Source organism: Camellia sinensis, chromosome 11 (genome assembly GCF_055761805.1).
Source record: "Camellia sinensis isolate YWXY chromosome 11, ASM5576180v1, whole genome shotgun sequence".
Lineage (NCBI taxonomy): Eukaryota > Viridiplantae > Streptophyta > Magnoliopsida > Ericales > Theaceae > Camellia > Camellia sinensis.
Window position 1 is genome coordinate 151,016,072 of NC_138971.1, and position 16,030 is coordinate 151,032,101.

At 33.2% G+C, this 16,030-nt stretch overlaps 2 protein-coding genes across 2 annotated transcripts; both read right to left on the bottom strand.

The window, feature by feature from the left end:
* Nucleotides 1–1,560: 1,560 nt before the first annotated feature.
* On the bottom strand, nt 1,561–3,065 carry LOC114270312 (stemmadenine O-acetyltransferase-like). The gene has a single exon (XM_028211769.2). It carries the CDS (start codon nt 2,932–2,934, stop codon nt 1,621–1,623), a length of 1,314 nt encoding a protein of 437 aa, XP_028067570.2. The 5' UTR covers nt 2,935–3,065; the 3' UTR covers nt 1,561–1,620.
* A 3,099-nt stretch (nt 3,066–6,164) lies between these two features.
* On the bottom strand, nt 6,165–13,689 carry LOC114270281 (binding partner of ACD11 1). The gene is made up of 5 exons (XM_028211728.2): nt 13,401–13,689; nt 11,227–11,330; nt 11,068–11,143; nt 7,000–7,083; nt 6,165–6,913 (listed from the first exon to the last, which is right to left on the bottom strand). The coding sequence occupies exons 1-5, from the start codon at nt 13,404–13,406 to the stop codon at nt 6,338–6,340; spliced, it is 846 nt and encodes a 281-aa protein (XP_028067529.1). The 5' UTR covers nt 13,407–13,689; the 3' UTR covers nt 6,165–6,337.
* Between the last annotated feature and the right edge of the window lie 2,341 nt (nt 13,690–16,030).

Consider the following 16,030-nt stretch of genomic DNA (forward strand, 5'->3'; position numbering starts at 1 on the left):
GTCTTAAATGCAAGGCTGCAGAATAGACACACACAGTACTTTTATGTTGTGTTTATATGTAAATATCGGCATTTTTTATCAATAAATTTTGTAATAAAAATAGAAACCCCGATAATTATTTTGGTACCCTCACTTAAATATTATTTCCGCTCGCGTTTATTAATTTGTTCAAGAATTGACCGGAGGTAACTTCAGTTACTGGCCATTACGATGCTTAACCCTTAGGTACAGGAAGCAGGTCGTGACATTTTAAGTGTATTTATATTAGGTGTATCTAAAAAAATTCAAAAAAAATTATTTAAAATATTAAAAAAATTCAGTACAAACAAAAAAAATACAAAAAATAAAAAAATTAATCGTCAAAAAAATAAATTCCCAGTTATGAAATCAAACAAGCCGAATGCTATCATGTGACCAATTTTTTTTATGGAACAATGGCATATACACCTAACGTCCAAATCAAGTAAATTAATATAAAATTTAGGCGGTGATGCAAAGATGTGACACGAGCAATAATACAACACAATGATAATAAAATTAATAACATAAAACATTTGTGAAGAATTTATATTAGACCTGTACGGGGAGCAAATATTTCGACAAGTCCGTACTCCTTTCTTCCGAGCTCCGTTTTTGTCCGATCACCTGCGAGCAAGTAACGGTGAGCTACCCGGCGGTGTATGGTCGGAAAACCCCTCCGACGGTCAAGTTAGCACACACCTTAGGATAAAGAGAAAGAGAGAGGAGTGTTAGAGTGTAGAAATTCCTTACAGAATGTTCGTCTGTCCGCGTATTGGAGGCGCAGACATGCTTATATACCCTCTGCGCTCCATATCCACTCCCAGTTATCTCCTGACACGTGGCTCCGCTATCCCATCTGTCAGCATAAACCTTACTGAACATCACCTAATCTCAACTGCCTGCCTCCTCAGCTGGAGTTCGACAGCCGAGTTTCTCTATCCACGGCCGTGCTGTGCTTTATACCCAAGCACTTCACTGGCTAAGCCCAAGGAGGACCGGGCTAGGCGGCATCTCGGCAAAGCCGAGTCCGGGGCACCTCCTGTGGTCGGCCTTCCTGCCGATCAAACGATTACCTCGACTGACCACGCTTTTCCGGGCGCCAGTCACTCAGCTTGACTGGCTCCACCATCGCCTGATCAAGCAGCTCGGTCCAACCGAGCACTGCCCTGTCGAGCAGCTTCTTTACGGTCTGGGGAGGCACATACTTGGCCCAACTCCTGCCCGCCCAACTCCTGGCAGCCCATCTCCGGGCGGATGGCCGGTCATCTCGGCCCCATGCACCATTAGGCTCTCAACCTGCTCGGCCGTTACCTCGGCCCAATTCCAGATCATAAATCTCCCTCTCAAGACCATTTCAGAATTTTATTTATTTATTTATTTATTTTTAATAGTAACAATGGTCTGAACTATATTGAGCAATTGTCCAAACGAAAAAAACACACACACACACACACACAAAAACACAACTTAGATTAGAACAAATCTGTAGAGACGGAATCTACAGAATTAAATAAAAGGCAAGTCCATGCGCGAGATCCATTTTTATCTCAAAATTGAATTTTTATTACGTGAATTTCATCTGTGTTCGTAACATTGCTGCTATAAAGAGCTATGAAGGAGAACTTTCGCATCAAATGTTGGGGAAACAAATGCTTGGAACACTTTGTCAGCTTCAAGCTTAGCCAATTCACTCCTTTTCATATTGATAAATGCTTGCATACCATCACTTGTAGTGGGCAACAGAATAACCACGTTACCAACAGATTGTGCACCCATGGTGAGCCATATGGGTTTCCCAAACCCAAAATCAGCTTCATAGGCTGGAAACCTGGACGCACTAGTAAATGTAAAAAAACTTCCCACCTTCTCTCCTTTCTTGAATTTACCATCAAGCTGATTAGCTTTTGGGATTGGATTTCCCTCTTGAAGTTCCTTCACATAATCCCCATCTATCTTCTTCATTGCCTCCCTCATTTGGGTAATCAATCCAAACCCATCTTCAGCAGTGCCTTCCATGGATGGCACTGTCATAGCAAATCTACTCAGATTACCCAAACAACTCCCCGGCAAAGGCGGACTTGCTCTCGGACGAAGATTCACCGCCTGAACCACCCTGTAAGACTTCCCAACTTGTCTAGCCTTATCTCCTTGAGTAGCAACCATAAATCTACTCCAAATGAAAGCCGAAACAGACTCGACTCGACTTGGGGGAAGATGCAAATGTGAATGATTTGCAGCATACATTGCTTTAAGAGCAGCCACAGCATTGGCACTGAACACGAACCCCTTCGCTTCGTAAACCTTCTTCTGCTCTTCCGCAGTGAGGGAGACTACTTCGTTACCAGGCATGTCCCTCGGAGGAAACAGCTTTGCGAGGTCGAATTTTGGATAAACAATCAGATTCGAATCAGGGTCTCGAGCCTTGGCAGCCCAATTATTGACGAAAGTGAACATAGACAATGCGTCGAACACCGTGTGTGAAATGTATAAACCAATGGCGATTCCATTACATTCAAAGATATTGACTTGAATTGCCAAAAGCTTGTCCCCCAAATCGTCCTTTTCAGGATAAGGAAGCAATTTATTGATCTCGACATAGTCGGGTCGTTCGATCAATCTTGAGAGCTTGCAATTGACTTGGGCTTGAAAGAAATCGACGCCGTTGTCGTTACAGTCGACAAAGAGGTCGTCTTTGAGACGACCCGCTAATGGGTAGAACCCAGTTAGGATCTCCGATAGAGATTTCTTTAATCTCGCAAAGTTGAACGATGAATCAGAGGTGTAGAAGTAGATGAATGGATTGAAAATTCGCAGGTTTAATTGATCGAGAAATGAGAGTTTTACAAGGCGAAGATTGGGAGGGGTAGGGAGAGAGGGTTTGATTGTGTCTCTAGAGATCACCACAACCTCCATTGTTGATTGGGAAGAGCATGCTCTGAATTCAAATATATGGAGATGAAGACGAAGGAAGATGCACTGGGGCCACGAGGAGAGAGAAAATAATGGTTGCTCCTCTTCGTGTCCCACGTTTGGTAAACTTTTTTTTTTTTGTTTCTAGAAAGGGCACGTTTGGTAAATTTAATTGATAAAAAATTTCTAATTTTTTTTTAAAAAAAAATTAGGTAAATTACAATTACAATTACAATTATACTTTCCGAGATTTGTTTAAAATATAATTTATTCTTTATAATTTTAAAAATTACATCTTGTCCTTAAAATTTCTAATTTCATAACAAACAACTCATTTTACTAAAAAATCATTAAGTCAATTAATAATTTTTAATGATATCAGAAATTTATTTTAATTAATAATTCAAATAATTTTATCATTATATAAGAATACAAATTTTATTTTTTAATTAATTTTGTTAAATAAAAAATTATGACAATGAGATATTTGTAATTTTTTAAATCACCTGAGACAATTCGTATTTTAAATGAACTTCAATGGTTGTATTTGTAATTTATCCATAATTATCGTTTTTATATAATTTTATCTTTTTGAATGGTGAAAATAATTTTTAAAAATTTAAAAATATTTATTTTTGTCAAACTAACTTTTTTTTTTTAAAAAAAAAAAAAAACTTCTAAAATTTGTTATAGAAAACCAAACCAAATATGAACTTTGAAATAAAATTATAAAATATATATATACATATATAAGAAAGGAAAAAGACCGCAACTCTCTTTTTCCCTTGACCAGCTTGACCCCCTCTCTCTCATTGATTAGATTTTTTTTTTTTTCTTCTCCTCCAATCACCACTCATCATGTGTGCGTGGAGTAGTAAAGGTGGTGATTGAAGGGGGCCTCTATCAAAGCTCTATAAAAAAAATTACAATAGCAACAAAAATTACTAATCAGTGATATTTTTATAAAATAATTATAAATTTATAGAAAAATTTATAACTTTAATTATTAAAGTTAGTGAAATTTACCATTGATACAAAAAAATAAAAATAAATAAATAATCAAAATTTGATCTTTAAAAAAAATTAATTTTATAATATTAAATTTTAATTTATTTTTAATCTAAATCATCAACTAATTTTTATATTTGTTATATTTTAACAACTTTATTCGTTATAAATAAATAAATTTCTCTTTTTTTTAATTAATTTTTATTTGAGTTAAATTAAAGGAAGAATACAAAAGACGAAAACCCACGCGAGCCACGAGGAGACAGCGAAGATTACCCATTTCGAAGTATCATCGGATTTGACTAATTATTTTGGTTTTTGGGCCATCATTGAGACTAATTATTTTGTTTTTTGGGCCATGATTGAAATCCCTCCTAAAATTTTTTTTGACCAGTCAAAGACAAAAAGGGTTGTGGGGTGACCATCAAAAGAGATTGGGATCTTTATTGTTATTTTTTAAAACAATAATAAATTATAAATATATCCTTTAAAGTTTATTTAAAATATGAATTATTCTTATAATTTAAAAAATTATAATACCTCCCTATTAAAAATTTTTATTTAATAAAATTAATTAAAAAAATAAAATTTTTAACTGTTCACCTATACAATAAAAAAGTTATCTGAATTATTGATTGAAATAAATTAACATTATTAAAAACTGTTAATTAACTTGATAATTTATTAATAAAATGATTATTTGTTATGAAATTAAAAACTTTAGAAAGTATAATGTAATTTTTAAAATTACAAGAAATAATTTGTAATTTAAATAAATATCAAAAAGTGTTTTTATAATTTACTCTTAAAACAACTGTGATAAGGACCCCAAGACCAACACCTCCGCACACATTTGTGAGAGGAGAGAGAGATGAAAACAAAAATAAATAAATAAACAAATAAATAATGAGGTGTCATAAATTAATTGGGGATTATAAGGGTCACAAATTTTGAGAGTCTCAAGTATTAATCTTTTTATTGTAACATGCATGCAACTAGAAAATAAAAGATGTATTGAATTTAGTATATTTTTGTATTTTTATTATCAAATAAAAAAATATTTTAAAATATATAAAAATTTAGTAAATTTTCAGATTCTTATGTATTTATTGAATTTTTAAAATATTTTTGCACAAACATTTTACTTTTTAGGTGTATCTAAATTAGATGCATCTGAAAAGTTAAAAAAAAAATTATTTAAAATATTTGAAAAATCCACTAAAAACAAGAAAAACAACAAACTTATTTTTCAAAAAAACCAATCAAAACCAAACAAATAGTGTTTTCAGGTTAACAGACCACCAAAATGTGGAACTCTACAACCACAACAATAATTTCCTAAGCTCTTCTAGACATGAAAGAATGGTTAATTTAAACCTTTCTCTGACCTCTTAAATATCTTTCGAGAACAACATTGCAACATTCTTGCTCAACATTAACAACTGCTAACCATGTTGTTTAGCAGTGGAAGCCTAGTGCTTAGCATTACAGAGCGGTATCAGCCTTTAACCAAAAATTTATTTTGACCTCGATGATGGTATCAAGCACCTTATCTGCTTCCTAGATAGAGTGCTGCTATATAAATTAATAAAGCATACCAAAAAATTTTACAAAATGATGTGGCTGAGTTGTGACCTAGCACTTTAAAACAAAGGAAAATGTTGAGATACTCACAATGATATGTCAAGATAAGTGTTGACTTTTATTCCCTATGTGAGTCACTAGCATTACTCTAAAATAAATAACCCACCAAGATGTCTTTTAATTTTACACAAATGTCACCATCACATCAGTCTGGTTGAAGGTTCGGCATCAAAGTTCTAGAAGAATAGCATTTTCCCTACTTTCCTATATAGAGTGACATGAACAAAAAGAAACAAACCATTGAGAGCGTCCTGGTTGAGTATGTTTAAAACATTATCCCAGGAAGTTCCCAACAAGGAAACACCCCTTCAGCGAACCTCACAGAGATTCGCGTATAATAGAGACAATCGAGACAATCACATGGTGAAACATTCATTACTATACAATATGATAAACAATGGATCTTTTTCTTTTTTTTTTTGGACCAAACAGCTGGGGATCGAACCAAACAGCATGACCTAGAGCATCAAGATCTAAACCAAACAGCATGATAAATGGATAAAGACAAACAAACATCTAAAACCATCTATAGCAACACCAATAAAAGAACCCAAGAGAGTAAAGAGGGGCGAAAAAATAGCTAGTCGGTAATCTCACAGAAGTTCAATTTATTAAAAATTTATGGAGCAGAGTCAACACATTTAGTTCAATCAAATCCAACTATAAAGGTACATTGCTCTACATTCACCACTTGTGAAAGAGCAAGATATCAGACCACAGATCCAAAAGCTAAGGTATTTACACAAGTAACGAATCACAGAATCAAACCTTGTGCAGGTGCGGGCTTGGAAGACTGCTGCTCATTTGGTGCAGAAGCTTTAGGTGGCTCGGATACATGAATCTCAGCATAGTCATCCCCCATTTTCTTTTTCTGCTCCTCTTCAACCGTTCCCACTTTCTCTTTCGTCTTCTGGCCAACTTCCCCAGCTGCCTTAGCAACTTTATTGAATGCACCTGTCACCCACGAAGCACCAGTAAATACATACCTGTTCTTCATTATGGCTGATCCTGCAGTACTGACTTTTTGCTCAGCAGCTGAATATGCTGATTTGGCTTTCTCAGAAACTAGAAATTTCTGATCTACTTCCCGAACTTTGTCATTAACAGCAGAAGTTCCAATGCTGATCTTCTGGCTGAGCCCAATTTTTTTATCAAAAGAAGCAACCTTAGCAGTGGTGGTGGAAGTCAACTGGTGCTTCTCGTCAAAGGACTTGGCTTTGTTGACCGCATCTTTGCCCAAGACAAAGCCCTTTGCAAGCATGCTGCTGACTACATCCTCCGCTTTCCGAAATGCAGATTCAGAACTACCTGCAGTTTTATTTCCTGTTTTCTGCAGAGTTTAGGCAGGAATTAGATCACAAAGATTCATCTGCTGTGTTATGCATGAAAATTGAAGCTTTGCAGATAACTACTTACAAGGGGTGGTGCTGAAGCACCGGGTGGAAGCTGGTAATCTGGATCCAGAGTTACAGTGACAGATAGATCAACTATTGTTGCTCCCTGAGAAAATATCAAAATTCTCAGACAAAAATTTCTCAAATATTGTAAAATGAAACAAAAGCATCATTTATTTGCTTGAAGAAGCAGTACCCCTAATAAAGATAAGGTCAAATTAAAGGGTAATATTACCAGGACCTGCTACATAATGTGAAAATACTTTAGACGTGATTTCTAGACTTGCCTAATACAGTCCATGTATTTAGACTGGGACACCAAGCTTGCTTAGCCATCGAGTTTTCTTAGACACCAAGCGCATCTCCCTATGTATGTGACACACTGCCTTCTTTTGGGAATTATAAAAAAAATAAAAATAAAAAGGGGAGAGAGAGAGAGAGAGAGTGATCACTTCAAGCTTATTTCCTTCGACATATGATGCATCTTTCTTTTGTGTATCAGTGTGTAGGTTGCCTTCTTCTTCTACTTTTTCTTCTTTATTCTTACTCTTCTCTTCCTCCTCGCAATTTCCTGCATTTCTAAGACTTTGAAATCCATAACCCCAACTTGCCAACCCCTTACTCATACCTTTAAACCTTATTTAATTTTCCCAACCCACTCTTCCTTCAATCCTTCATTTAAAACCGAAATCAGCCACAGCACTGTTACTGAGCTACTGTTCACAACCCATGCAACAGCACCAAACTTCATGTTTCTTTTTCCAATCACATCCTCAAACCCTTACCCCATTAATACAACTTAAAGACCCTATAGGTGTGTCCATTGCTAACCACCAAAAACTGACTGTAACTCTAATATAGTGTTGAATTCCTCAAGATCCCGTATCACCTGGCTAGGTCATCGCTTGTTATTCTCTCACACCACACCAATTTTAGGCCCTAGATCACACCAAGGGCAGCCCACATGAGCCTCCCTCCACTGTGGGGTCTAGGAAAGGTCAATACGCGCAGTCTTACCCACCCGATGCTGAGAGACTGTTTCTATGCTGGAACCTTTAAGATAACACATGATACCAAGCACAAAGAAATAATGGCAGTTTTGCATTCAACCATTTCAGCAAATTACTGAAAAGTGACCGCAGGTAATATTTAATGTTCGAACATGCCTTTAACAAGTAACATGTAACAGTTTCCAGAGAAAGATTTAGGGGTTGTTTGGGGTATTCTAAATAAGTGCATTTTTTGACTTTTTAGTGAGAAAAGTAGGCAGAAAAAAGATTTGTGTTTGAGATAACTTTTTGTCTTTTTACGAAAAAATGTGTATTAAAATATTGTATAAAATAGCAAAATTACATTATCACCCCTACGTCGTAGACTCAGTGACATTACTGATTGAAGGACAGTACGGATTGCCCTGCAAATGGTGATAACTTCATAACATATATATATAGCACGAGGCTTCACGGGTACTGTTGGACCTGTGGGGGCCCACCACAAGTCCCGTTTCGATAATTCGAACCGATCAATGTGTAAAATTCGTATAGTACTATATGCCTGTAAAAAATCACGTTGATCGGATATCGATAGATGTGTGATCAAAACAGTTTTGTATGAAAAAAATGAACGGCGAAAAATAAACGGCTGACAAAAATCTAATTTGATCACATAGCTATCCATATCCGATCAACGTGATTTTTTACAGGTATATAATACTTGACGAGTTCCACATTGAATGGTTCGGATTATCGAAATGGAATCTGTGGTGGGCCTCCACGGGCCCAACAATACCCTCCAACTTAATAAATATATATATCTAATTTGTAATTTCTACAATCAGAATGTATGTATGTAATTTTCCCCATCACTTTACCTGTGTAAAGTTGGATTGTACTTTTTTTGTGTAAATTAATTTTTTATATATTTTTAATTTGTGAATAGTGATAACTTTTTTACTTTTTTAGTAACTTTTTGTCTTTTTTATAACATGCCAAACCAGCCCTTATTCAAGCAGTTAAATTAGAACACCCATATGTTTGGTTGAATTATCAGAATCTGTTTTTTGAAAATAAATAAATAAATAAAAATAAAAAATAAAATCTAGTTCGGGGAAAAGAATGAAAAAAATAAGGGTAAATTACACTAACACCCCCTGAGATTTCTGAAAAATACAGAGATCTTCCCTGTAGTTTCAATAATTACAGAAACCTCCCTTACTTTAACTGACAATATTAAGATTCCCCCAATCCGTCAATTTTGCACAAACGACGTTATATTCCTATACAAAATGACTATATTACCCTTTCATTTGAGTGCAAAAAGATGAAAATACCTCTTGATCTTTTATTAATCCTACAAACTACAAAGTATATATTGATCCCCTCCCTCCCTCCCTCCCTCCCTCCATCCATCCATTACCCTCTGTGAACAAATGAATTTTGTTTGTTCTTTTACATCCGATTGAAATGCGAGAGAGAGAGAGAAGCTACTCTTCGCCGGCACCCCTCATTTTTGCCGTTCGTCGTCTGCCGTCTGCCACCGCCGTCTTTCCTCCTCCTCCTCCTCCTCTTCTTCTTCTTCTTCTTCCTCCACACCCTCTTCGCCTCCCACTTTTCCTCTCCTCCTCTTCTTCCGAAACCCTAACCCTAGATCTATGGTTTTCAAAGCGGTGGTGGGAGGTAATGGTAGCAACGTTGGGTCTGGGTTTGTGATGGCTAGTTGTGATCTTGGTCATTATTAGGAGAAGAAAAAGAAAAGGAGGAGGAGGAGGAGGAAGAGAGAAAGGAGACGAACGGCAGGAGAAGGAAAGGGGGATGAGGAGGTTGACCGGAGATGGAGGGATTCATTATCTCTTTTTGATTGCAGGGATGGCAATGGTGGGCCTGAGATTGGGATAATGTTGAAGAAAGAGGAAATTGAAGCTTTTGCCTATCTAGGATTGAGATTGAGAATGGAGAAAGAACAGTGGATTATTGATCTGGAATTGAGATTGCCTATCTGGGATTGAGATTGCCTATCTGGTATTTTGCTATTTTGGTTTAAGAATGTTCAAAACTTTGCTTTGTATCAATTGGGTGTTGATCTAGAATGAATTTTTATTTATTTTTTATTTTCTTGCATTTTCTGGGTAACCAAACAGAACAAAATTGATTGTTTTTCTTTATAATGAGTTATGGGATAGAGTTAGTTCCTCCTCTTCCATCTACTGCAATATATTTTTCTCTTTCTTCTCTCAAGACCCATAACACTTTGTAGAATTGATTTTTGAAATCAAACACAAATGGATTGAGGCAGCAGTGGTGGGTTTAACAGATCTAGTGGGTTTGAGGCAACGGGGGTGTTGTTTAACAGATTTGTGGGTTTAAAGTGTGAAGGTGGTTTGCGGTGAGTTTGGTCAGTTGCATCTTACATTTATGTAATATATATAATAAATAAAACAAAATAAAGAATTAAATTAATATGTTGGATATATATGTTTAATATATATACATATGTATACATAAATATCTTACATATATATATATATATATATATATATCTTTATGTATATTTCTGATTTTGTGGGGGGTGTTGCAATGGTGAATGGGTTGGTACTGGTGATGACATGAGTCGAAGGTGAATTAGAAGGCAGTGAGGGTATTTTTGGCATTTCATAATTTATAATGAGTGACATCAGCACTTTCTACTAGGTCTTGTGACGACAGTTACAGATTGGGAGAATCTTGATAATGTCAGTTAAAGTAGGGAGGTTTCTATAATTATTGAAATCACAAGGGAGGTCTCTGTATTTGTCAGAAACCTCAGGAGTGTCAGTGTAATTTACCCAAAAAATAAAAACCACTTGTTATTTTCATACAATTTTCTCTTTTTTAGGGTAAAAATAAGTTTTGGAAATTCAACAATATCTTTCGGGTGTTTATTTGTCAAACTAATTTCTGATTTTTCCACACACAACAAAATAAATAAATTCTAAAAACTCAACCAAACAAAGCCATAATTCCAGTCAGCTAATGAGGAGTGAAAACAAATGTATACATGGTCTAAATTCATATTGAAAAACCATTATAATATTGAATTTTGTAAGTAAAATCACCGAAAGGAGGACTGCAGTCTCTGCTCCTTGTGAATCCTTAAAGGTAACAAATGCAATTTGGGATTGTTCAGTTTTGCTGCATAAACATAGAATAAATTTGAAGTTCATATAGCAAAGAGAAGATAAAAAGAACACAAAGAAACTAATTCAGATCGAAACCTCTGCATTTCAACATATTCAATATCACCAGAGAAGGAAAAGAACTCCTTGATGTCTTGCTCAGTTGCCCCTAGGGAAACATTGCTGACTTTGATGGTTGTGATCTGTGGCAAGAAAACAGTTTTTTCAATATGTGTGTGCATGCGCGCACACGCACAGAGAAGGAAAATAAGTACATGTCATTCCTCTCAACAGCATGGTTTACGTAGCGTCCAAGTAATAGCCAAAAACCAGCATCATGTATGAGTTTCGAGTTTTTTTCTTGCCCCAGATCTTGTAATACTAAAAAAGTATTGTCTTCTAAATAATATATTGTACATACACAGATGGGATTAGGTTATGTATGGGTTCAATTTTGAGACTGCTTAATTTGTGTGAGATTGGCCCTACCCGTGAATCAACATTTCCCAAACTGTTTTTTATTTTATTTTTTTGCATGTAGCTTTTTCCAAAATCAAGTACATAGATATGTCATAAATGGTTTCTAGCTCAACCAAACACCACCCACCAAAATATTGAATATACCCTCCCTCAACTGAAGCAAAGTTGGCAAGGTCTCAATAGCCTACCCAAATTTTCAATTCTTCTCCAACTTTGTGTGGGTAGGAAAGGGAGGGGAAGTAGGATGTGATGAAACAATGAGATGTGGAACAACCTAAGGAAGCCAAAGAAGAAACCGAGATCAAAAATATTCCAAACCCAGGAGAAACAATGTTCTAGGTGAGGAGTTGGTAGCCTTGGTGTAGGAAATCACAGATTGTCAGCAAGAGAATGTTCAAGTAAACTATAAAACTAACAGAGCTCAAACAAAGGACAACAAAACTGAGTTAACAGGCGGAGGCTAGCAAAGTCAATAAGGGATTTAGAGAGTTAATCCCCTCTTGTGCAGAAATTTAATGAACAAATGGAAGGGGTCATGCAAGATTTCAACGTAGACTGAAAGGCTGTGTGACGGACAGCAAGGAAGATGAGGAGGTTACTGCAAGAAAACCAGAAAGACAAGTCCAAGAACAATTGAGGGAAGAATTCGTAAGGGCTTGAGCTTGTTATAGGTTTTATGATTTAGTGTGTTGGCAATTCACATAGATGAAATACAAACTCATGCTAGGTGTATTAAGGCTGAGCATCCAAGTGTTTAAGAATGAAGATCTTCAAAGACAATGCAATGCATACTCTAATCAAATCTCATGTTAAATTTCAAAAGCATAGTAGTTTAGGAGCCATCGAGTATTTAGATCTCGTATGGAAGGCAAGTGAGAGTAAAAATAATTAACTTCTGACACTTGATTTCAAGGAGCTGTTACTGACCAAAATATCAAAACTCCAAGATTTGAGGTTCTACAACCAATTTTTTTTTTCAATATTTGTTATTAGTAACTAAAAATGAAACTTAGAACATCTTAGATTATGAGGAATACCTCATATTGAACAAGTCGTTATTTTAAGCCAATCATAAGAATTTTGGATTTTGTACTTAATAGGAGTTTTAACTTTTTATTTATTCACAATTTCATTATCATGATGTTTTCATTTAATTAAAATGTATTATTCACAAACTATATCTTAAGTAGATGGAAATATAAATGCAAAAGGTAAAATGATTCAAACAAGTCTAAATAAGTCGAGTGCCTTTAAAAGTAGTTCAAAATAGGGGTGATTGGGTTACCAAAGAAACAAAAATTTCAATTTATAAGTATCAAGAAATGACACATCAAAATAAAAGAGAGAGATACCATGTTTGTAATTTGCAGCTCATTACAATTCGAAATAGAAGACATGCATTCTCTAAATCTTCGTCACGCTTTTTTATTTATTTTCCAAAAAATACCCATAAATTTGTTAACTACTCACACTATTCTTGCAAACTATAATTCGATTAAATTTAAAAATCCACATCCAGTACCCATCTTACTCATTCATCAAATCGCTCAAAAGTTTTAGATGTGAAATTGCAAACGTGATGACTAGTATTACCAGAAAAAACAAACAGATCAATGTCGTTTCAACACGAATAGAAAAAGAACCACAAAATCAACGCTAACTATAAGGATTCAACGGTCCATTACCAAATTTGAAGCAATTAATCAAATACATAAACATTATACATTTGTACGTATGTAAAAATTATGTATGACATATACAGATACAGAAAGAAATGGATTTGCAATACTGACCGACATCGCAACTGTTTGTCACAATAAGATCAGAGATCGAATAGTAGAATGAGAGATCGACAAACGAAAAGCAATCGCCGGAGATAGATACACAAGTCTCTCCTCTTCCGCTCTTCGTTCGAACAATGCTAACAACTGTGAATGAAATGCAGAGAGAGAGAGAGAGAGAGAGAGAGAGAGAGAAAATGGAGTTTTAGAGAGAGAATGGCGGTGTGGGGTACCGATGAGGATTAGAAGCCTCATAATTCTATTTTCATAATGAGAAAAGTTATTAAGAAAAAATTTTCATAAAAATAATCAAAATTATCTTAATTAGTATATAATATTTTATTTTAAGTGTAATCTAATGATTATAAATTTTTTATGATTATTTTTATAAAAAAATTTTCATGATACCTAACCTTGCTCTTACACAATTCCTCCTGTATGTACATTTATTGAATACTTTCACAGTACACTAATTATAAAAACATAAATTTAAATAATGTCATATATGTTAATTAATATACATATTAGTGTACTTATTGATAATGTGATATCATTTGTATAATTTTAGATATTTATAATTTGTATAATAAATATGATCAATAATAATATTATAATACTAGTAGATACACTAATTGGTACATGAAACATCATCGTATAAATTTTTAGTATACATCTCCATATTTTAATAAGCAGCAACCCGTGCTATGCACGGGAATGTGTAATTTAAATAATTTATTATATTCATTTTTATATAATAAATAAAAAATTCTTATAAATTTAAAATATGACAGGAAATTATAACTAAGAAATATTTTGAATATGATAACTATCTCATACCTAAGTTCATACATTCATTTTTTTTCATAAATTTGTCATTTAAAACATTGATTATAAAATTATCTTAGTCCAAGTAGGTCACTTAACAACATGAACTATATTTCTATCGGACATTATTATAGTTTTAAAAACAAATAATATAAAAATGGGTACTATTATAAATAGTGTAAAAATGTTCAAAGCCCCTTTAAAGAAAACAACAAAAAATGCCCCACTACATATACACATAGGTATAGAAAATGAATAAAATTCATGAAACTCTAGAATCCTACAATTGCTTAACTAATTATGACGCTGTTGATGATTGAACGCAACTCAAATCTTAAATACAGACACTAAAAAAACTCGATGGTATGTTATAATATATAGCTAAAATCTGAAGCATTTGAAAAATAAGATAGAAATGAAATTGAAAATTATTATCAGATAGGAATGAATTTGAAGATAATTATTAGATTGAAGATTAAAATAAATTTAAAAAAGGGATCATATGAGCAATATAATAAAATTAAAATTGGAGATAATGATAGGATTGAGGATTAAAAAAAAAATTAAAAAGGAAGAAATAAGAAATAAAGATAAATGAAGATGCAGGAGAAGATTAAGCAAAATAAAAAGTGATAAGGAATCTTAGATAATAAAAAGATTTTAAAAGTTAAAAATTTAAAATAAAACAATATTAAGAGAGAAAAAAATGTTTTTTTATTGGAGAAAAATAAGGATGAATAAAAATTTAAAACATAACTTTGAGAGAGTGACATGTAGGAAAAAGAATATCAACTGTTTGAGAATTGAGTATTGAGACTTTAAAAATTTTAGAGTACATAATATATTTCCTTATATATAGTATAGATATAGATATATAGGTAAAAAGATAGATATTAAATCTAATTTGAAAAAAGATAAAAATAAAATAAACATCCTAAAAAAAAGAAGAGAGAAATGTGGGAATTCGGTTACTGATAATCAAAATTTTTAAAAAGATAAGATATTTATAAGAGATTATGTATGAGTAGAAGATAATTTAAATTTTGTTATATCAAAATAAAGGCATATATATTTTCTTGGATAGTAGCAAAATTAATTTACATTTTTAATAAAGTTGTAATAGAATAAAATGTATTTAATTTTTAAATTGTATGCTTGATGATGATATTTTTTTAAAAAAAATACATTGATAGAAAATTTTAAAATTGATGGTAGTCAATTGTTGTCATTGTAGCCTATAGAAAGAATTTAATAGTGGTGAATCATTAACCAATAATTTAGGATAAAATCATGGATAGCCAATAAAAAATTGACATTTAGCAACTTAAATTTTGTAAAAATTAAAAAAAAAAATTGGAAAATTCATAATAAAGTATTGAAATTCCTCAAATCATATAATTAGATATTTTAGTTTATTTTAAAATTTAAATTTTAAATCCAGTAATATTATGCATGTGTAATAATTCAAAATTTAGATAATACACTAATAGATTTGAGCCTTTTTCTTTCTTTCTAATATTGTTAAAAAAAATCAAAATTTTAAATTAGATATGTTTAGATAAAATTTAAAGATTTTAAAATTAAATATTGTTAGATGTACCAATCACTTTAAGCCAAATATATATATATATATATATTTAAAATTTTAAAATTGAAAAATTGTGTTTAAGGTTTTGAAGCGGTTGTGTGTGATTGTGTTGTTAAGTGGGTGTATACAGGTCGTAGATGATCCGAAGAACTCTCATTTGAGAGAGCTTGAAGAAGCAAAGGTGAGATTAACTTTATACAGTGCTGATCTTCTTAAATTTGAGAGTTTA